The sequence below is a fragment of the Balaenoptera musculus genome, chromosome 1, assembly GCF_009873245.2.
Source record: "Balaenoptera musculus isolate JJ_BM4_2016_0621 chromosome 1, mBalMus1.pri.v3, whole genome shotgun sequence".
Classification (NCBI taxonomy): domain Eukaryota; kingdom Metazoa; phylum Chordata; class Mammalia; order Artiodactyla; family Balaenopteridae; genus Balaenoptera; species Balaenoptera musculus.
In genome coordinates, this window is record NC_045785.1 from 162,367,522 (window position 1) to 162,391,478 (window position 23,957).

At 44.4% G+C, this 23,957-nt stretch overlaps 1 protein-coding gene across 4 annotated transcripts in view; it reads right to left on the bottom strand.

Moving 5' to 3' along the window:
• Window positions 1-15,106: 15,106 nt before the first annotated feature.
• Window positions 15,107-23,957, bottom strand: part of CNIH3 (cornichon family AMPA receptor auxiliary protein 3) — a 271,720-nt gene continuing 262,869 nt past the window's right edge. For all 4 annotated transcript variants that reach the window (XM_036855156.1, XM_036854281.1, XM_036852821.1 and 1 more), the window contains one exon: window positions 15,107-20,076. In XM_036855156.1, the coding sequence (XP_036711051.1) occupies window positions 20,049-20,076 (28 nt within the window). In that variant the 3' untranslated portion in view covers window positions 15,107-20,048. The remainder of the gene's footprint in view (window positions 20,077-23,957) is intronic.

The window sequence follows — 23,957 nt, forward strand, 5'->3', positions numbered from 1 at the left end:
ATAAAGTCCCATTATTTAGGGGGAAAAAAAGACTTTCTTGTTTTGTTTCATGTTAATTTTGTTTTCTCAATGTTATTTCAAAGTCTTTTAGGAACAAGAAGCTTATCTCATTTATCTTACTCCCTTTTCTTCTTTTTTTTTTTATTTTCACAGCATCTCTCAAGGTCTCAGGAAGCTAAAAAGCACTCAGTAAATACAATCAGAGGATGATGAATGAATCCTGAATACACCATCGCCCGGCATGACACCTCACATGCCAAAGCTCAACAGGTGTTCTGTTGAATGAATGAGTGAACACTCCCGTCTTGGAAATGTATGCTACTTATCCACATTCCTCTATTCACTGGCTTGGTGAATAAGAATTCACCAGAAACAATACAAATATAAAAAGATAGAATGAGACAAAAATATAATACAGTGGGATGTAGCACTTGGTAGATAAATTATTTCTCTACTTTTTATGGGGGAAATTCTGGCTCCTTATCCTCTCATTTATTGGCAAAGGGAGCTGAATGTATATTTGAATACACATCCACTCCTTCCTCTGGGATTTTTACTTGTGTAGCCTTTCAAAAACCTCCTGCTTCTTCAGTAGCTGTAAGGCAAGCCACGAGATGGCAAAATTTAATATGAAAAAATAATAGCATACATTTAAACTGCTGGTATTCTGAGAAAAAAATCTTTCATAGTAGTTTTAATGCTTTTAGCTGCTGTCTGCACATTGCACAAGTAGATTCCTATTTACTAATGGTGGCAATTAAGGCAAAGTCTTAAGTATAACAAAACGATTGCTTATGCCAGCAGATATGTGAATCAATTTTCCTGCCATGCTTAATTTTTCCATCTAGTTTGGTGTGTGGTTCCCACAGCCTCAAAAGGAACAGTCTCTGTTCTGTAACCTAACTGTACTGTAACCTAACTGGCAGTGACCAGAGAGACTTTGCCTTCAAAAGAAGTGAAATGAATGACACAGAAATTCTAGCCAGGTAACCTTCAACATCACTGTTCTCAGTCTCTTCATTTATAAAATAGGCATATGACTTTGCAATTAAATGTAATCTTATGCAATGCACTTAACCTTGAACATAGACTATAATTGCTCAAGTAATGTTAGCCATTGCAATAGCGATAACTATAAAATATATTAAGAAAGCATACATTGTTATTATTATTGTTGTTGTTCATGTTGTATTGAAAAGTATGTGGGGTTGGAGCCTGCAGTGACCGTATTAGGCCACAAACACTTGTAGATGGAAAGGAACTAGAAAGAAGCAGGGTTGAAAGAGACCACAGCTTCCTACCTTCCTATTTCTGCTTCCACTAGTTTCTTGCTCTCAGATGTTCATGGAATTGAATCTGGTGCCCTTAAGTACATGCCCTATGGAAGCCACCTCCAAGATGGCCCTTGATGATCCTCACCCCTACTAGCCACACCCACACGTACTCCCCTCCACCTCTGAGGCTTGGTCATAAAATACATTGTGATTGCCCCTTGTCCTCTAGATTACTCCAAAGCCACGTACCACGTTGTGAGAAGGGACCCACGTTACGAGGAACTGAGGTTTCCTGCTAATAGCCATGTGAGGAGCATTTCAAAAGCAGATCTTCCATCCCAGTCAAGTCTTCCCATGACCACAGCTCTGGCCAACATCTGGACTACACCTTCAAGAGACACCCTAAGCCAGCACGACTCAGCTCAGCTGTCCCCAGACTCCTGGCCCTCAGAAACTGTGAGATAATGAATGCTTATTGTTTCATGAAACTAAGTTTTGGAGTAATTTGTTACACAACAACAGATAACTTAGTACATGCCTTATTGCTTAAACTTGATTAAATGCTTTTTCGTACCTTGCAGTACAAGATCTCAGGCCAAGACACCTACTTAAAAAACATTCGCTTAAGAAATAGAGGTGCAAACCGAACTGTAATTGTTGAAGTTTTTCATTTTCTTTTTCTGAGGTACATGAAAGCTGACCCTAGTTTTAAGGTAAACTACTTACCTACCTATCTATCTGCCTATCAATCATTTCCCATCACTTATTCAGCTCTCCATGCCCTGTCTTAAGACTGGGGTTTTAAGATAAAATATACATAGATAAATAATACATAGTCGAGGGGGAAAGAATCCATTTCCTTTCTAGAACTCCTTGTGGGAAGTTTTCTTTGGAAAACTGTGTTTGACCAACTGACTTGGGGTAAAAGTTGAGCCCCCAGGGAATGATTTATTCAGTGGGAGACTGTAGGGTGTGTGTGTGTGTGTGTGTGTGTGTGTGTGTCTGTTGGGGCAGGGAGAGTTGGAAGTCTCATATATTTTTACATCTTTAGAAGAAACACAAGAAGGGTGAGAGAAAGGGAGAGGAAATGTGTAAAGGTCAAAGGCTCCATGATATGACTCTTCCCTTTGCTTTTCCCCCATCTTATATAAAATTACTAAACTCACAAAATAATTAAGACCTATGAATTGGAGAGACAGAAACCAGTGATGGGGCAAGGCTTTGTGTTCACACTAAAGTATTGGAATAAGGACTCTCCAGGCAGCCCAAAAGCACAGAAACAGAGAGAAGGAGGAGGAGCAAACATCCAGTACACAAACTCTGGGTAGGGCTTTTAGAGTTTCAGAGGGCTGGGGGTTTGAGGCACAGTTGAATCTCTGAGAGCCACTAAGGACTCAGTAGGCATCTCGGATGGATGGATGGATGGATGGATGGATGGATGGATGGATGGTTGGATGGTTGGCTGCATGGATGGAGACAGGGGTAGAGAAATAAACAGGTGTGAGCTCCTTGAAGGCTGAGAGCATCAGCTACATTTTATTCATCTTTATATAGTCAGGGCTGTACATGGCAGATATTTTATAAACTCTTATAGAAAAAATGCATGAGTGAGTGATATACAAATGAATAAATAGATAATTAATTTGCAAGTACTGATCTTCTAATATATGCACTCTATCTATCCATTCACTGTTATGGTTATCTTGAACCTTATGAGTTTATTTCATAAGCTTACGTGTATTTCAAGGTTGAAGAAGATATTCCATCAGCTTAAGTATACTTATATTAAAGCAATGATTTAGTGCTTACAGAAGACATAATCTTTCCTTCTGGTCCACCAGACAAACAATTATGTTCCATCTTCACTTTCTGCCATCCATCTGGGGGCAGGGGAGTGGGAGAGGAGATTGTAGAATTGATGTAACCTGCCAATGCAGCAATACATCGCCAGCCTGAGCAAGGCAGGAGCTACTACAAAGGAACTGGCTTGGGCTGATAAATGTGTCTGATTCCCTTTCCCAGGTTTCTCCAGGATTCTGGAACTGAACATACCATTCGGCTCTGCATATCTGAACAGCTCCTGTCATTGGCTAGACGTGAGAGTCTTCTGCCCGTGAAGTTCTAAATCAGGCACAGACTCTGCCCTCTCTACACACATCCACACACAGCTATGTTGGTCTGCACTGGAGCAATATGGGTCTGCCAACTGCTGCAGATTAATTTGATTTAGGCATCTTTTTTTCTAATCACACAAAGAATTTCAATAAAAAGTAGATCATTCCAATAACAGCTGTCAGTTCCAGCGCAGTCCTGGTAATTATCACCTTGTCAGACCTTGAAATCCTCCTACATGCTATGTCATGGTTCTGAGTTCATCTGAATTGATGAATTATTTGTGGAGAAAATGAAACCTATAAGATTACCTTTCAACTTCATTTGAAATGAGATTAACTGGCAAGGAGACCATAATGACTTATGGAAAGACATTCTAAGCCTTAAAATAGCAGACTGATTTCCCCTCTCCTTTACTAAGTCTGCCATTCCTTCACCCTTTTCTCCAATTAGCCTGCTACTTCCTTTTTCTTCTCATTGGAGGCTTAGAAGGGCAGGAGACTGGAGAGGCTAGATCATTTAAAAAAAAAGAAAAAACTTGTGTGTGATGTGTGTATATGTGTGTGTGTGTGCGAACGCGCGCGTGTGTGTAGACAAGCTGCTGGCTCTAATTTCAAGGGGTGGCATTTCACATCTTCCTGCTTTTTTTCTCCCCCTGTCAACACCCCTCACTGCTAGTGAGGTTTTAGGAGGCAATCCTCAAAGATGGAAATCAAACAAAAAGGAAATTATGAATAGAATTATCCTCTTTTTCTTTCCCTTTTCCCTTTCATTGCCTAGAAATTAGACTTATAAATGCATAGCTCTAGCCCAGAACTTTCTCCTCCGACCCCTCTATCTTACTCCCTTTTAAATATTTCACCTCAATGACCAATTGATATTCAAAGCCAACATATCTGTGGTGGGGACTGCTACACATTCACCAAAACCCACCTAGACTACATTTCCCAATGTTCCATGTGGGTGGGTGTGGCTTTATGACTGAGTTCTAAGCAAAGGAAAGTTGGGAATTGATGTGTACCAGTTCCAAGCCTGACCCCTTCGAAAACCTATCATGTGACTCTCCCTGTTCTTCTCCCATCTGTTGACTGAATGGAGAGAATTCTAAAGACCTGGAATAGGTGGAGGAGCCACAAGATGGGAGGAGCCACAAGATAGAAGGAGCCTGGGTCTCTGAATGAGCTCATGGAAGCCTGTCTGACCAGGAACTCCTGCAATGGACTAGGACATGAACCCGAAATAGACTTCTATTGTATTCAGGGTTCATCTGCTACCATATGTTTTGGTTGCCCTGGCGTGAGAGCCAGACCAACCCCAACCCAAAATTTGGTTTGGATGTTGAGACTGATGATGCCACACATGCACAAGAGGGCATGAAGAGATCTATTACTCACAGAATGAGTCTTTCAGGGGAAAGCAGGGCAGGCTCCCAATCAGGTCTAAAGATGGCTTGAGAGAGGGAAGAGGGGTGACTGGCTTGGGCTTTTATTGTGGTTAGTGGATGGGACTAGGGAGGGCTCACAAACAAGCCAGGTTTTTTGTGGCTGGAACTTTCCTCTGGTGTCGAGTGAGGGAGCATGAAGACTTTCTTATCGGCTTGCCCAGATGTGGGAGGAAGGGGAAGGCAGCCTGATGAGGCTTGAAACCTGTCAGCAGTCAAACATCAAAAAGGGAGCCAGTCTCTATCACACCATAGCTGGAATCACCTTCATCTATACAACAGCAAAACTGAACACATTACCATCCATTACCCAGAATAGTCCTGCCCTCTCCCTTGCTTCTCTTGGGACCAGACTGACCAACCACTCAAAAGTTGGACATGAACAAAGGGCAAACTTGTAGAAGTGCTTGGCATTAAAGTCACTCTCCCTGAGCACTTACTCTGCTCCCACCTGCTCCCTTCCCCCCACAGCCCCAGGTGGGAGAACTTCCCAGGGGTTGAGGGCAGAGCAGGAGCCACAAAGGCCCTGTTTCTGCCAGAAGTACCACACAAGGGCTAAGCTGACGATGGGCTTCAGACACCTGAGCAATACCCAGGGCACGGCGTGTGGCTTCCTATATGTTCCTCTCCACAGCTGCTTCCATGAGCCAGACTCTCCCAAGACAATAAACAACAGTCAAAGAAAGACCTGGCTTTTTTTTCCCTCAAGGTTTTCTCGACTGTTACGGGTACAGAAGGTGATGGAGTTCAGTGTTAGTCACTATGTGACTCTGGAGACCCAGCTGTCTTTGCTCCTTTGAGTCTATGTTTCAGTGATTCGGAGGAGAATGAGCCCAGGGAGGTTTGCCGTGGGAACCAACCTGCAGGCACTCTGTCTGAGCCTTTGTCTGTTTTCCTGCTACTGAACCCAGAAAGATGTCTCCAGGATGCAGGCCTCCCCATTGTTTTAACACTCTTCCCTCCTACATTCCTCACAGGACACTGATTCCTACTGACCGTAGCACTTATCTCTGCCTCCTGCTGGCTCCAAAAGCAATCCAAAATTCAATTTACTTCAACATATATTTACTGTGGTCTGTTAAGAACTAAGCCCAGCTCCAGAGCTATTGAAATAAATACCTATCCTCAAAGAGCTTATAATCTATCAAATCCTGAACTCAACCTACATTTACATTATGTGGATTGATTATCACTGGTGGTGTTACCCAATGTGGAGCAAGCCCGACTTTTTCACATTACTTGCAATGCTTAGTTCCATATGTGGAACCTATTCCATCCCATAGTACATACTCATCTCTCAGTCACCATGAGCCCATCTGTCCCATGCCTCTCTCTGAGTCTCTCCTGCTACATTTCACGGAGACCGTCATCCCTCATGATGCTCATGACTGCAGGGTTTGGGAAAGTCTGCTGATGCGCTCAGCCTGGTTCCCACAGGTACTTGACCACAGAACACACCTTCTACCTGACTCCTCTCCAGAACCCTCCCTGGGAAACAACTGCTGCAGCTCCATATGAAGAGGAAAGGGTGGGGGAAGGTTGCTTCCACCCAAATCCTGCCCTCTGCCCACTTGGAGCCTTTGGGGGTTTTTTTGGGGGGGTTGTTTTGTTTTGTTTTGCTTTTGTTTTGTTTTTTGGCCATGACGCACAGCATGCAGGATCTTAGTTTCCCAACCAGGGATCAACCCCGTGCCCCGTGCAATGGAAACGTGGAGTCTTAACCACTGGACAAGCAGGGAAATCTCTCTTGAGCCTTTGGTTCTTTGAAGAGTCTTCTTTTTTTTTTTAACATCTTTATTGGAGTATATTGTTTTACAATGGTGTGTTAGTTTCTGTGTTATAACAAAGCGAATCAGCTATACATATACATATATCCCCATATCTCCTCCTTCTTGCGTCTCCCTCCCACCCTCCCTATCCCACCCCTCTAGGTGGTCACAAAGCACCGAGCTGATCTCCTTGTGCCGTGCGGCTGCTTCCCACTAGCTATTTTACATTTGGTAGTGTATATATGTCCATACCAATCCCTCACTTCGTCCCAGCTTACCTTTCCCCCTCCCCATGTCCTCAAGTCCATTCTCTACGTCTGCGTCTTTATTCCTGTCCTGCCCCTAGGTTCTTCAGAACCTTTTTTTTTTAGATTCCATATATATGTGTTAGCAAACAGTATTTGTTTCTCTCTTTCTGACTTACTTCACTCTGTATGACAGACTCTAGGTCCATCCACCTCACGACAAATAACTCAATTTCATTTCCTTTTATGGCTGAGTAATATTCCACTGTATATATGTGCCACATCTTCTTTATCCATTCATCTGTCAATGGACATTTAGGTTGCTTCCATGTCCTGGCTATTGTAAATAGAGCTGTAATGAACATGTGGTACATGACCCTTTTTGAATTATGGTTTTCTCAGGGTATATGCCCAGTAGTGGGATTGCTGGGTCGTATGGTGGTTCTATTTTTAGTTTTTTAAGGAACCTCCATACTGTTCTCCATAGTGGCTGTATCAATTTACATTCCCACCAACAGTGCAAGAGGGTTCCTTTTTCTCCACACCTTCTCCAGCATTTACTGTTTGTAGATTTTTTGATGATGGCCATTCTAACCAGTGTGAGGTAATACCTCATTGTAGTTTTGATTTGCATTTCTCTAATGATTAATGATGTTGAGCATCCTTTCATGTGTTTGTTGGCAATCTGTATATCTTCCTTGGAGAAATGTCTATTTAGGTCTTCTGCCCATTTTGGGGTTGGGTTGTTTGTTTTATGATACTGAGCAGCATGAGTGGCTTGTAAATTTTGGAGATTAATCCTTTGTCAGTTTCTTCATTTGCAAATGTTTTCTCCCATTCTGAGGGTTGTCTTTTCGTCTTGTTTATGGTTTCCTTTGCTGTGCAAAAGCTTTTAAGTTTCATTAGGTCCCATTTGTTTATTTTTGTTTTTATTTCCATTTCTCTAGGAGGTGGGTCAAAAAGGATCTTGCTGTGATTTATGTCATAGAGTGTTCTGCCTATGTTTTCCTCTAAGAGTTTGATAGTGTCTGGCCTTACATTTAGGTCTTTAATCCATTTTGAGTTTATTTTTGTGTATGGTGTTAGGGAGTGTTCTAATTTCATTCTTTTACATGTAGCTGTCCCGTTTTCCCAGCACCACTTATTGAGAGGCTGTCTTTTCTCCATTGTATATGCTTGCCTCCTTTATCAAAAATAATGTGACCATATATGTGTGGGTTTATCTCTGGGCATTCTATCCTGTTCCATTGATCTATATTTCTGTTTTTGTGCCAGTACCATACTGTCTTGATTACTGTAGCTTTGTAGTATAGCCTGAAGTCCAGGAGCCTGATTGCTCCAGCTCTGTTTTTTTTCTCAAGATTGCTTTGGCTATTCGGGGTCTTTTGTTTTTCCATACACACTGTGAAATATTTTTTTCTAGTTCTGTGAAAAATCCAACTGGTAGTTTGATAGGGATTGCATTGAATCTGTAGATTGCTTTGGGTAGTATAGTCATTTTCACAATGTTGATTCTTCCAATCCAGGAACATGGTATATCTCGCCATCTGTTTGTACCATCTTTAATTTCTTTCATCAGTTTCTTATAGTTCTCTGCATACAGGTCTTTTGTCTCCTTAGGTAGGTTTATTCCTAGGTATTTTATTCTTTTTGTTGCAGTGGTAAATGGGAGTGTTTCCTTAATTTCTCTTTCAGATTTTTCATCATTAGTGTATAGGAATGCAAGAGATTTCTGTGCATTAATTTTGTATCCTGCTACTTTACCAAATTCATTGATTAGCTCTAGTAGTTTTCTGGTAGCATCTTTAGGATTCTCTGTATATAGTATCATGTTATCTGCAAACAGTGACAGCTTTACTTCTTTTCTGATTTGGATTACTTTTATTTCTTTTTCTTCTCTGATTGCTGTGGCTAAAACTTCCAAAACTATGTTGAATAATAGTGGTGAGAGTGGATGACCTTGTCTTGTTCCTGATCTTAGAGGATATGGTTTCAGTTTCTCACCATTGAGAATAATGTTGGCTGTGGGTTTGTCATATATGGCCTTTATTATGTTGTGGTAAGTTCCCTCTATGCCTACTTTCTGGAGGGTTTTTATCATAAATGGGTGTCGAATTTTGTCAAAGGCTTTTTTTGCATGTATTGAGATGATCATATCGTTTTTCTCCTTCAATTTTTTAATATGGTTTATCACATTGATTGTTTTGTGTATATTGAAGAATCCTTGCATCCCTGGGATAAACCTCACTTTATCATGGTGTATGATCCTTTTAATGTGCTGTTGGATTCTCTTTGCTAGTATTTTGTTGAGGATTTTTGCATCTATGTTCATCAGTGATATTGGCCTGTAGTTTTCTTTTTTTGTGGCATCTTTGTCTGGTTTTGGTATCAGGGTGATGGTGGCCTCGTAGAATGAGTTGGGGAGTGTTCCTCCTTCTGCTATAGTTTGGAAGAGTTTGAGAAGGATAGGTGTTAGTTCCTCTCTAAATGTTTGATAGAATTCACCTGTGAAGCCATCTGGTCCTGGGCTTTTTTTTGTTGGAAGATTTTTAATCACAGTCTCAATTTCAGTGCTTGTGATTGGTGTATTTATGTTTTCTATTTTTTCCTGGTTCAGTCTAGGAAGGGTGTGCTTTTCTAAGAATTTGTCCATTTCTTCCAAGTTGTCCATTTTATTGGCATAGAGTTGCTTGTAGTAACCTCTCATGATCCTTTGTATTTCTGCAGTGTCAGTTGTTAATTCTCCTTTTTCATTTCTAATCCTATTGATTTGAGTCTTCTCCCTTTTTTTCTTGATGAGTCTGGCTAATGGTTTATCAATTTTGTTTATCTTCTCAAAGAACCAGCTTTTAGTTTTATTGATCTTTGCTATTGTTTCCTTCATTTCTTTTTCATTTATTTCTCATCTGATCCTTATGATTTCTTTCCTTCTGCTACCTTTGGGGGTTTTTTGTTCTTCTTTCTCTAATTGCTTTAGGTGTAAGGTTAAGTTGTTTATTTGAGATGTTTCTTGTTTCTTGAGGTAGGATTGTATTGCTATAAACTTCCCTCTTAGAACTGCTTTTGCTGCATCCCATAGTTTTTGGATCATCATGTTTTCATTGTCATTTGTTTCTAGGTATTTTTTGATTTCCTCTTCGATTTCTTCAGTGATCGCTTGGTTAGTTAGTAGTGTATTGTTTAGCCTCCCTGTGTTTGTATTTTTTACAGGTTTTTTTTTTCCTGTAATTGATATCTAATCTCATAGTGTTGTGGTCAGAAAAGATATTTGATATGATTTCAATTTTCTTAAATTTACCAAGGCTTGACTTGTCACCCAAGATATGATCTATCCTGGAGAATGTTCCTTGAGCACTTGAGAAGAAAGTGTATTCTGTTATTTTTGGATGGAATGTCCGATAAATATCAGTTAAGTCCATCTTGTTTAATGTGTCATTTAAAGCTTGTGTTTCCTCATTTATTTTCATTTTGGATGATCTGTCCATTGGTGAAAGTCGGGTGTTAAAGTCCCCTACTATGATTGTGTTACTGTCAATTTCCCCTTTTATGGCTGTTAGCATTTGCCTTATGTATTGAGGAGCTCCTATGTTGAGTGCATATTTACAATTATTATATCTTCTTCTTAGATTGATCCCTTGATCATTATGTAGTGTCCTTCTTTGTCTCTTGTAATAGTCTTTCTTTTAAAGTCTATTTTGTCTGATATGAGAATTGCTACTCCAGCTTTCTTTTGATTTCCATTTACATGGAATATCTTTTTCCACACCCTCACTTTCAGTCTGTATGTGTCCCTAGGCCTGAAGTGGGTCTCTTGTAGACAGCATATGTATGGGTCTTGTTTTTGTATCCATTCAGCCAGTCTGTCTTTTGATCGGAGCATTAAACCATTTACTTTTTTTTTTTTTTTTTTAAATTAAGCTGTTGTCTTTTTTTTTTTTTTTTAATTATTATTTATTTATTTATTCATTCTTGGCTGTGTCGGGTCTTCGTCTCTGTGTGAGGGCTTTCTCCAGTTGTGGCAAGCGGGGCCACTCTTCATCACGGTGCGCGGGCCTCTCACTGTCGTGGCCTCTCTTGTTGCGGAGCACAGGCTCCAGACGCGCAGGCTCAGCAGCTGTGGCTCACGGGCCTAGTTGCTCCGCGGTATGTGGGATCCTCCCAGACCAGGGCTCGAACCCGTGTGCCCTGCATCGGCAGGCAGGCTCTCAACCACTGCGCCACCAGGGAAGCCCTAAACCATTTACTTTTAAGGTAGTTATCGATATGTATATTCCTATTACCATTTTCTTAATTGTTTTGGGTTTGTTATTTTAAGTCTTTTCCTTCTCTTGTGTTTCCTGCCTAGAGAAGTTCCTTTAGCATTTGTTGTAAAGCTGGTTTCATGGTGCTGAATTCTCTTAGCTTTTGCTTGTCTGTAAAAGTTTCAATTTCTCCGTCAAATCTGAATGAGATCCTTGCTGAGTAGAGTAATCTTGGTTGTAGGTTTTTCCCTTTCATCACTTTAAATATGTCCTGCCAGTCCCTTCTGGCTTGCAGAGTTTCTGTTGAATGATCAGCTGTTGACCTTACAGGGATTCCATCGTATGTTATTTGTTGCTTTTCTCTTGCTGCTTTTAATATTTTTCCTTTGCATTTAATTTTTGATAGTTTGATTAATATGTGTCTTGGCGTGTTTCTCCTTGGATTTATCTTGTATGGGACCCTCCGCGCTTCCTGGACTTGATTGACTATTTCCTTACTCATATTAGGGAAGTTTTCAGCTATAATCTCTTCAAATATTTTCTCAGTCCCTTTCTTTTTTCTCTTCTTCTTCTGGGACCACTGTAATTTGAATGTTGGTGTGTTTAATGTTGTCCCAGAGGTCTCTGAGATTGTCCTCAATTTTCTTCATTCTTTTTTCTTTTTTCTGCTCTGCGGTAGTTATTTCCACTATTTTATCTTCCAGGTCACTTATCTATTCTTCTGCCTCAGTTATTCTGCTATTGGTTCCTTCTAGAGAATTTTTAATTTCATTTCTTGTGTTGTTCATCATTGTTTGTTTGCTCTTTAGTTCTCCTAGGTCCTTGTTAAACATTTCTTGTATTTTCTCCATTCTATTTCCAAGATTTTGGATCATCTTTACTATCATTATTCTGAATTTTTTCAGGTACACTGCCTACTTCCTCTTCATTTGTTTGGTCGGGTGGGTTTTTACCTTGTTCCTTCATCTGCTGTGTGTTTCTCTGCCTTCTCATTTTGCTTAACTTACTGTGTTTGGGGGTCTCCTTTTTGCAGGCTGCAGGTGCGTAGTTACCATTGTTTTTGGTGTCTGCCCCCAGTGGCTAAGTTTGGTTCAGTGGGTTTTGTAGGCTTCCTGGTGGAGGGGACTTGTGTCTGTGTTCTGGTGGATGAGGCTGGATCTTGTCTTTCTGGTGGGCAGGAACGCATCTGGTGGTGTGTTTTGGGGTGTCTGTGACCTTATTATGATCTTAGGCAGCCTCTCTGCTAATGGGTAGGGTTGTGTTCCTGTCTTGCTAGTTGTTTGGCATAGCGTGTCCAGCACTGTAGCTTGCTGGTCGTTGAGTGGAGCTGGGTTTTAGCATTGAGATGGAGATCTCTGGGAGAGCTTTCGCCATTTGATATTATGTGGAGCTGGGTGGTCTCTGGTTGACCAATGTCCTGAACTCGGCTCTCCCACCTCAGAGGCACAGGCCTGACACCCGGCCGGAGCACCAAGACCCTGTCAGCCACACAGCTAACATGGGAAAGGAAATAGTTACCCAAGTCCATGAAGCACAGAGAGTCCCATACAGGATAAACCCTTGAGTCAGGTAAGCATTTGCTTCACCTCTTCTTTTATGTACAGCAGTTCTTTTGACTTCTCTTATTTCTAGCTTCCCAAGGTCCCCACGATTCTCAGAGACCCTTTTTTCTTTTCCTTGGTGCTTCATCTAGTTTCACTTGCTCACAGAAGGTCATGGGCAGAGGCCTCTCACCAGCCCTTCAGACCAGAGTTCCTGGTGCAGAGCCACCCTGCCCACCCCTCTGCTCAGGACCATGTGCAGAAGCACCCTGAGGAGTCTTCTTGAAGCTTCTCTGCCTAGTCCTGTGAAATGGATTCTAGATGCCCCGCTCTGGACCCACTCATCCCACAGTTGATCTGTTGCCTTCATGTGAAGGTTACTGATAATAAATGTCGAACAGGACAGGGTCAAGTGCAAAGCCCCACAGCACCCCCTTCAGGACAACCTTCCACTTTCCAGGCTGATGTTGATCCATGAACCAGCACTCTTGGGCTCCCTCTGTTTAGCTCCCTAGAAAGTATTATAATCCAACTGGTGCTGAACATTTGGGTCTGGCTGGGGCTGGGCTTCCCCAAACTGTAAGGTTGAAATGTGCAGTGGGGGTTCCCCAGTAACCCAGACCCAGATGGCTTGTGTCTCAAATGAAGAATGTGATCAGGTCTCATTTTTCTTATTTTAGCTAGAGCTGCTTTTGGGTCTTTACTGCTAAGTTTTCCACTGCACTTCTAACCATGTTAGGTAAGGGCTAGATCTTGTGGAATAGTTATTTTAATCTAATCCTGAAATATCGATTAATACAAAGAACTGCTCATTTTAAAGACTGGTTGCCCAGGGTGCAGGGTTCCGAGCCGTCCCTCGGGGATCTGGCCCATCTGCCGGGCATTAAATTATGCTGTGGTCTGCACCCCACTGAGAGGGATCTCTGTACCTTGTAGAGTCTAGAAAGTTTCCTCAACATCAATCTCACTCTCAATTTGGGAAAAGAAGAACAGCATCACAAGACCCGTCCTCTGATGCCACTAACCAACAAAATTTCCCCCAAAGCCTCTAGTGCTGCCCTGCTGCTTTCATTGATGCATTCAAAACAGACTATCTCAGGCTTGGGGGCTTGATGGATGTGCTCCTTTATAATTTAATGTGGGGAATGGTATTTAACTGGTTTCTCCTTTTCCCTACTTCTCCTGCTCTAAAATGTCAGAAGTTATTCCTACCAGAAAGATGATATTCTTTTTCTCATGTGCTAAGCATTTCTGAAAAGGACAGATGGGGTTTACTACTCAGACCCCTGTTACGACATTTGAACAGACACACTGCCATGGTATTTTAGTCTCTCTCCCTGGCCGTGAGGTAGTCATTCCAGGAAACAAAACAACCTCCGACTGTTGGGTCTCTAAACCAAAAGCTGTGTGTCTGTCCCCTGAGGTACCAGGGGCCCAACCAGGAGACTGGCTTTTGGAGGAGAGAGCGCATGCAGAAGAATGGTCCCTGTAGGCTGGCTGGGAGGGGCCACCCATACTGTGAACAGCCTGTAAAGCCGAGCAAAGAAAGGATGAGCAGAGCAAGGGTTACTGAGTTTATATTGTGTGCAAAGCACAGCACCAGGCACCTTACAGGCTTTTCTTACTCATCCTTAAACCACATTAGGAGGTGGGAACATAGCAGAGTGCAGTCTGTATTCCCCCAGCATCCAGACTGGAGGCATGGGCCTGGCTGCATGGGGACCCTGGAAGCCTCCTGGGAAGAGACCCCTCCTACAGGAAGAATGATGGTCCCCAAGTTAATTCAAGGGTAGTGAGTCTAGGGTCAAAGTACAAACAGTAGGTTCATGCTCAGCAGAGTGTGCTGCACTTATATCATCTCCAAGCCCAAGCCCTCATGGCCTACAGTGCACAAAACTGAAAGTCTCCTTTCCTATCACCTCTAGGGGACAAAAAGAGCTTAAGTGGCAGTACTGCTGGTGTCACTGCTGTGGGTGGGTGGCAGTTCTGGCCACGATGGCAGTGGCTCCTTCAGGGTGGTAAACAGTGGGTTCTGGTGCCCAAGCCTTCAGGGGTACTGGTCCCAGGTGCCACTCTGGTCACTGGCTCCCAGTGTAGCCCGACAGTGTGCCAGAGCTGGGAACAGTGTTTACTGGTAAATGTGAACAAGGTGTACTAGTAAATGTTTAACAATTAGCACCAGGAGGGGAGGGTAAAGGAGAGGGAGGGGCTTCATCTGTAGCATTTGCCATTTTCTGTGGTGTAAATACTCCCAGCATGGCTGATTTCAAGCTATTAATGGGACATCACTGAACATAAAGATGGGAGGAAGTGCACAGGAGGGCACTGTTATACAGAGTTTCCACCATAGATACAATAGACATAACCTCAAGAGCATAGATCACAGCAAAACGTAATGAAATAATTAGGAGGTGATGACTTTCGACTATACATTTATCTTTGTTTAATTTAATTAATGTAATTGTAAGCTTACATAACCGGTTTTAATAATAGCTGTGTTTAACAACCATTTTGCAAAAATCCCATTTAGCAAAATTTAGTGATTGGCTCTCATAAGCCTGTATGAGCCAGCTCGAGCACACTACTAGCTGAGGAGGAAGAAAATGTGGGCAGGATGAAGCAAAAACCTTTCCCATCTTTCCCTAGAAACGCCTGGCTGTGTCCTGAAGAATCACTTTTCTGCTCGGCTCATGCTTCCCTCTGCCTGGATGAGGCAAGTCACGGGGCACGTTCCAAGATGCCTCCTCAGACACCTACAGTGATGACAGCCTTCTGCCTAAGGCTCGGCAGCAGAGGCAGCTTTGAGATCTAAACTTCATTTACCAGAGCACGGTTTGGAATAGAGCAGCCCAAGTCCAAGAAAAGAGAAGGTTATGAAACGGATCTGTGCAATGACACAGCGTGAGTGCAATTAATTGTTGTCAAAGCATTTTGCTGGCTGCATTCTCTCTTACGTAGGAGAACAAAACTGTCATAACCGTGACAATTTTATTCAACATTGGTGCAATTACCAAGCCTAAAAATAGGAAGCAGAGGGGAGATTTGCTTGAGAGGGCTGAGCTCTGTTACCCATGTCCGCCCCCAGGATGGAGGGAGGGGAGGAAGGAAGCTAAGATTCATTGAATCTTGCCATGTGCTACTATGAGAAGCGTTTTACCATTTTATGCGACATAATCCTCCCTTCAACTCTGTGAAGGGAGGGGGAGTGGAGCAGAGCTCTAAGGCCCAAGATCTGCTGAGCATCCAGTACGAGACAGGCTCTCTGTACAAACTCTATGTACATAATCACTTTATCACAACCTCACTCAAACGGAGGTATTATTACCTCCCATTTTACAGATGGGAAAGCTGAGTCTCAGAAAGTTTAAGAGGCTTGTACAAGATCCCATAGCGCAAATGCTTCTGATTACAAAGTCATTTATGGGGACTTGCTTGCTGTGAAACCTGTGAGGTGAGCAAACCCACACTTCCCGGCATTGCCTCTCCTGTTCTCCCTTCTCCGTCCCCTTTTCTACTCTTTCTCACATCCCATTGCCCTCCCTTACAGGAATGAACAAATAGTCAAGGCTAGACTTCGGCTGGAGTCTCAGCTCCATGACTTCCGAGGAATTGTGACATTTGCTCATTTGTTTAACCTCTATAAGCTTTAGCTTTTCAACTATACATTGGAGACAGGAAGAGTGCCTACCTCATAGCATTGCTGTGGGGATTAAATGAGACCTTTCACGTCAAGTGCTTTGCACAGCAACTGGCATAGGGCAAGTACTCAACAGCAGTTGTTATCATGATTGGCCAGAGAACATGGCATTGAAAAGAGGTGCCATGTCCCAGCATGACCTCCGCTCAGGACACTACAGATGAAAACATCAGGAGGGTAGCAGGGTCCAGGGTCTTCACTACCTTCCCACATGGCCAGGTGACTTCCCTCCCAACAGAGGACCTTGCCCTGGGTGGGCACCGGGCAGAAGAAGGATGGCGAGGAAGAGTTAAAGAGTTAGTGCTTACCATGTGAGGGCGCTCTCCTAAGTTCTCTGCAAATGTGAACTCATTTAATCTTTATAGCAAGTCAGAGCAGTGGGTGCCATCGTTCACTTCATTAATGAAGTGAAAAGTAAATTTAGTGACCCCCACCCCCGATTCCGCTCTGACCCTTCGGGCAAAGCCATGCCAAGCCTAGCCGCTCTGCCTCCCTAAGGCAATGGGAACCAGGCCACCAATGCCACCCTCACATAATATGTGTGCCCCCCCTCTCTTTGATGCCCACATACATGCTTGGTAGGATGAGCTCTCCATCACCCAAGGGTAATATTCACTTTGTGATTTATCCAGGATGCTGTTTCTCCTGCTTCACTCCCCTTCCTCCCTTCGGTCATTTCTGTGGGACAAACAATGAGCAACAAAGATATCCAAGAAGGAAAAATTATGTGTGAAGAGGCAGACCTGGGGTTAAATTCCAGCTGTAGCTATATACGCACCCCTTACTAGCTCTGGGTCTCTGCAAGTAACTCATCTTCTGGGACTTTCTTCATCTATAAAGCAGAGGTAATATCGACGTCATGGCATTGTTATGAGGATCAGACAAAAGCACACAAAACATACAGAATAATGCCCAACACCTCAATTTTAGCTATTGTTATTATTTGGCCATTTATTTGTAGCCTCGAGCTCTGGTCTGGTTGATTCACCCAGGGAAGACTCATCTGTCCTGAGCCTCCCTGTTTTCCTGACCTGTAAACTGGGGGTGAGAATATGCAACCTGCCTTGTAGGATCACTGTGAGAGTTGGAAGAGGTCCTGGCATAAATCCTGGTACACAACACGGCTCCACCAACTGTGCATATTACTCTGATTCTTATCGTCATAATTAGCTTCTCCCAGCAATTGAAAATTGGCTCAAACTCCCAACAACCACTGGAATTATTTCCCAGTCACAACTCGTGGGAGAGAAATATTTGGATGTTTCTCCGTCATAAACATAACTGCCCAAGAGACACTTGATGCCTTTAAAGCTTTTAGAGGACCGCCTTAGAGAAGAACCTCCCACAATAAAGCAAGACTGAGGCTAGCACATGAAGGAAGATATACTTTCTCTATAACTCTCTTTTTAAAATACTCTCTTTCTCTCAAAAAGTTAATGCTAATCAAACCTTAACAGAACCCTTAGCTACTTTGTCAGCTCTTCAGTGTACCAGCTTCCATCTGAAGTCTGTGACTCAGGTCTATGAATGGTGTTTGTGTAACACGTGTGCTCTGTTTAAAACGGAAGAACATGGGGTTTTTAAGGTCAGACAATCTGGGCTCAAAGGCAGGTCTGGGACTGCTGTGTGACTATAGGTAACTCACTTACCCTCTCTGAACCTCAGCTTCCTCACTTAGAAAATGAGAAAAAGAATAGTATCAACTTCACAGGATGGTGAGGAGAGTCAAATGAGATGCAAAAGCAATCTGAAAAGCGCTGGGTAAATATGAATTGCTATTATTTACTGTTAAGAGAAATGATATCAAATTTATGCTCAATCCCAGTAAATAGAGTACCTCAGGAAGTCAGTATCTCTGTGTCCTCCTCCTTTTTAAGTTTGGATTTCCTATTTCCATTTTAACAGTCTTTGCATACTTGTGCCTGCTATTATAAGCCACTTCAAATCTTTTTGGAAGGAGGCAAAGTATAAAAACAAACAACAGCTCCGTGGTGAGAAGTAACATGGACCATTTACCCTCTGACTTCAGTTGTATTTGCAAGATGGCGGTGGGGTTAGATTTGCTGCCTGCAGCCTGGAACCCAGGGCTGATTTCTCTGCATGAAGGTGGCTGGTTGTCTCAGGAATGGAGTCAGAGACAAAGCCAACCAGCCCTAAAGGAAACTCTCCACCGCAACCACAGTTGCCCGGACAGGACGATGGGTATTGGCCAAGGGGAAGCCTGATCCCCAAAAATATTGCCTTGAATCCTCCGGTTCCATACCTTCAACCTCAGAGCAGAAGTTCTACATTTTGTTTTCGGTAGAAGTTTTAGAAGGAAAATGCTTTTTTGAAACTTCTCTTTGTCCTCCTACCAGTTTACCATCCATATGGAGATGAAGCCAGCCTGTAATGCGTTTAAATGAGACAGCCAGCTAGGCGAGACACTCAAGTGGTCGCTGCGTTTTAAACACAGCACACGTGTTACACAAACACCATTCATAAACCTGAGTCACGGACTTCAGGTGGAAGCTGGTATATGTATAAATAGCCTGTGTATGTCAAACAGAAGAAAAGAAGGGAAGTTTGGGGAATAAGGTCAAAATCATGGTGCCCAATTTAAACATAATAAAAATCTCAGCCTTGTCATTATTTACAACCCCCGAGTACAACTCCTACCCAAAAAGGAGAGAATGTCGAATGGAAAATTCTAAATGAGCTAATGTCCTTGTGTTGAACCGAACAGCACGAATGATGCAACATTATAAATGAAGCTATAATTATGTTGTCTCACTTCTCGGCTGCCGGATGCCCACAGCACAGAGCTGCCACTCCAGTTTTTTCTGGCCTCAGAATTGTTTTGGGAGCCTTAAAAGTCAGTAGCTTTGACGAGTGTTGACCAATTGATTAGCATTCAGCGACTCTGTGATAGTTTGAGATGACAACAGAAGAATACAGTTTGTGGTGGTGAAGAATTAACACCTTGAACATGTCATCAGTGTTTTAAAAAATCATTTTTTCCTATGATTCCCCCCTTCCCATCTCACCACCTCCCAGCCCTGACTTTGGCCATAACTCTTTACCAACATACTGTCCCAAACTCAGCTTGTGATGTCACTAACAAACATCCTAAGCTGGGCTCTTACAAAGCAGAGCAGGAAAACAGACAGCCCTGCAGGCTCAGGGCTGGTTATAGCCCAAGGCAAATCTGCACACCTTCCAGGCCCCTCCCATTGAAGTGAAGGGTGTGGCCAGGGCTTGGAAGAAACACGAGAGTCTCAGGTAGCCCAGTGACGTCCCTGAGGACTTCAATCAGTCCCACAGATACAGCCTTGACCCTGGGTCACGCCGTTCCTTAGCAGGCACCTGCCAGCCATCCAGCCTCCACGCCCGCGGCCCAGGAACGCAGTGTGAACTTCAGGGAGCCATTCAATAAAGTGGATTCAGGAAGCAGCAATTCTCGCTCAGAAGAGGTTTCGGGTTTCATCACCCCTCGTGCCCCCCGCTGCTCAGAAGGGATCTACAGCCCGAGTGTGGGGTGTGGACGCCAAGGACTGACACACAGGGTGACAACACGTGCGCATTCGGCCGCTGGGTGCTGCATGCTTCCGGCTCCCGATTCAGAGTGTCTGCCCGTCTCTGTCTGTCACATCCCCGCACCGGTCCCTTCTCCCATCGCCAGCAGAGGTGGACTGCGCAGCCTCGGGCCTCTCCCATCCCAGTCTCTGAGGATGTGCGTGGTCTTTGAGTTAAGAGCTCACTAAAGTGTAGATCATGCTGGATGCAGAAAGAAGAGGAAAAGAAGGCATTAGTGGGGAGCCCACAAAAGACCTCAGACGGCCCTCAAAAGAGGCACCTTCCAAAAGCCAGACCCCTTGCTTCTTTCTCATTCCTGTCACGAGAGCATCTTATCTACTCCCCGGACTCTTCCCCCTGCTACTTCCCACAGTGTTGGACTAAACGTTGTTACGGAGACCATACCGTGTTCCCTGGATGAGAGAGGTGATTGCTCTGAGTGCCTATCATTATTCTCATCAGGATGATTATCGTGGCCGTTATTCCTCTTTCCTGCAATCGCAGGGCAGGTCCCCAGGGGTGGGAGGGGTGCAGTGGATTCTTTATGCCACCAGCTGCCACATGCGTATGTGATGGCTGTGCCCAGGGGCTCCCAGATTATGGTGGATGACATGGCAGCGCTAGGGAAATGATCATCGTCACTATTGCAAGGACTTTTGTGTGAACACAGGCCCTCTGGGCACACAAACTGGATGAATTCTTAATTGGGTAGCTCCTGGCCCTACTTTTCCTAACAGAGCCCAGGCATTAAACATGCATTAAGAGCCTGTGTCCTAAGGTGGAGCCCCAGCACCACCAAGGAGGGGGTCACCCATCCCTGTGCTCTTAGAAAGGGCTGCAGGCTAATTCTGCAGCAATGAAGAACGTTCCACACCAAAATATACACTCTATCCATTTGGCAGGAAGAAAAACAACCACCTTTTCACAATATAGAGAGAAGAAAGGATAATCTAAGAAACAAAACCAAAGGCGAGAAACTAAAGTGTTCTACTTCTCACCCTCTCCAGCTGCGAAGCCCGGACAAGCCCCTCCGCGTAGCTGAAGTTCTGCCTTTGAGAACTTGATGCACCTCATGTACACAGAGCCTCACTGGCCAGGCCTGGCGCTAGAGGGGTCTTATTCAACATGGGGAAGTACGGGGGTCAGCTGAAAAGTGGATTGCTCAAGGTCACACAGCAAGGCTAGGAGCCGTGTCCCAACACCAAAGCCAGTGCTCTTTCCATTGTAACACGGAGCTTCACTGTATTTGTCTACTCACTTTCATTTCCCTCATTCATTTAATATTTATTGAGCGCCTCCTGCGGGCCAGGTGCCATTCTTGGTGCTGGGAAACAATGGCGAGTGTGCAGCCCCTGCCTCGAGGGAGTGTACGGCTAAGCTGTAGCGATAACAAGGGTTTAGTGAGCACCTACTACGTGCCGGGTGCTGGCCAGGGCACTGCAGATACAGAGGGGAATGAAACAGTTGAGGCCTCTGCCATCAAGTCAACCATAAATAACCTAATTTGAGTGAGAGAAATGAACGTGAGGGGACGCAGGCATGATGCAGAGTAAATGGATAGGAGGGTGGTACTACGTAGGTAGATAATATCATCCTGGTTTACATCCTTGATTTGAAAAGATCTTTATATTGAGCAGGCAGAATCCACACTAGACTAACCAGCTTCTATTATTTTTTAGTTTTAATATTAGCATCAGTATTAGTATTAAGTAATCCCCATCCCATGTAACCTGCAAAAGTCTCCTGGTCCACAAGGCAACCTGAGAAGCGGGTGGCGCTGGATGCTGGGATGGTTCGCACAGCATAGTGGGAAGAGAGCCCAGAATCCGGGGCTGGATACTTTGCTAACTATCTGCTAGGACCTCGGACACATTTCTTAATCTCCATGAGGTCCTTAGGAACCCCTCAGGAACCTCAAACTGTAAAACACAAACCCCACCTTTATAGGGTTCCCAGCTGCTGTCACTTGAGTCTCTATCATTGTGCTCAGCTCAGAGGCAGCTCTCCATGCACGTGGGTCCCCTTCCGTCCCTATAAGAGTGGCCTGGGCTGACAGTCCTGGCTCTCCACGAGCCTGGATCTAAGGGGCTGGGAGCCCCTGCGGTGGGAGAAACAGGGTCTTTGAGGAGCCCTGAAGAGCTCCAAGAGGTCAGGTTCAACAAAGAAGGCAGAACCCTGGTTGCCACCCAGGGTCCCAGTGAGGCGGGAGGAGCAATTGATACCCATTTTGCTTTGGAAGCAAAGTAATGAACACATGTAACATAAAGGCAGTGCCAAACTGAACAGAATGCTTGGAACGTAATCAGTTACAGGATGATCACAGCCATCTAACGGGCAGGAGCCCCAGTACGGCCTCCACAGCCCAGCAGACAGAGAGCAGAGTAGCTCTCTATCTGTAGATTCCTGTGACTCCTATGCCCTGTTCCCTCCGGCGCCTTAGGCTCCAGCAGATGCTGCAACAAAACTGAAATGAGGAAGCTTGATCTGCCTCAGTCTCCGCCCAGACTAAAGAGGATCCCAGGCTAACGGGGCAGGAGCCAGGGAAAGCACTGCCCGCATTCTGCTGGCTTTGAGGAGGGGCAATGCTGTCTCTGGGGTCAGGCCCCTCAGCCTACGACTCAGCAGAGGAACTGTGTGCAGCCCCGCAGAGAGGCTGGGCACACTCCAGGGAAGAAAGTGAACCTCCTTGTTAGCCCAAGCTGCCAAATCGCTAAGCCCATGAGGGTTGCCCATGACAGGAAGCAACCTGAGCAAGCTTTAGTTGCTAGAGAGTTCAGACTTAGATCAGGGAGACTTGGGCCAATCTGCTGGGCACCTCGGAAAGCTCCAGAGAGGCTTCGGAGACCCTCAGGCTCCTTGCAGATTGAAGCAGGCATTGTCCCAGGACACTCCATCCAGGAAGAGGAGGGAAGGAGTCACCCCGAGCCTGAACCAACCCTTGACTCCAACAAGAATGTGGTAGAATATTCCCAATCCCCTCCAGGGCTGAATTATTCCAGAGGAAGTTACAGCCCTGATGGTTATAGAAGACTCAGGGCGTCTGAGTCTTCTGGACCCCGGGGATGCAGAGGGGAGATGAGGTGGACCCAAGCAGCAACTCCAGAGTGATGCTTAGCCCCAAAATTCTGAATCAGCAGATCTAAGCCCAGGAATCTGCATTGTTAAGAAGCATACCCTCCTCACCGTGATTCTGATGCAGGAGGTCCAAAGACCACACTTCGATAAAGACTTTTCTAGAGGTTTCCTAAGACAGCCAGCAGTTAAGAGCTCAATCTTTGGGATAGGACCTGAGAGGGACTTCTCGCTGTGTCACTATGAGCTGTGACCATGGGAAAATTATCTAACATCTCAGATGAGGTTTCCTCATTGTTAACATGCTGATAATGATAGCCTTTAGCTCATACACTGAGCAATGCATATCGAGCTCTTTGCTCGAAGAATGGCTCGTTTTTAAATGCTGGATAAATGCAGCTGCTTCCCATGCTGCCCCAGCGTAACCTGAACCCTGAGGCAGCCTTGGAGTCTAACACCCCCACCCTCCTCTTCCTCACCCGGCTACTGGCCACCGGGCCACTTTGGAGACAGTGCTGGGGTACCTGGAGATATCATGGTGTGGTGCAGGTAGCGACAGGAGAGCAAGGTGACAGGTGAGACACCCCAGAGATGAGCCCAAAGAGGAACAGGAAGGAGGAGGAGACATTTTCAGAAAAGACACTGTCTGGGGTATCAAACCACGAGACAGTCTGTTTATAGCTATCTGCTTAGTTAGGATGTTCCGAATAAAGAGATGAAAAGAGGGGAGGTTCCTGACACAGAATTACAAAGCCAGCATGTTTTATTTAATTAGAATGGTATTACATAATATTAGGAGAATTGTAAGTATAAGCACTTAATGGCCCAACATGCCCATTTGTGAAGCATTGACTGCCACTGGGGGTCTCTGTTGTGGTCCCCAAGAATGCTTTCACACAGACTAGGGGGGCAATGAGGCTATGTATCCAGGGCCACAGGTGACCTGAGTATCTGAGCTGTGGAGGTGCTGGGGGCAGGGAGCCCCATGCATGGAGAAGAAGTCACCAAGT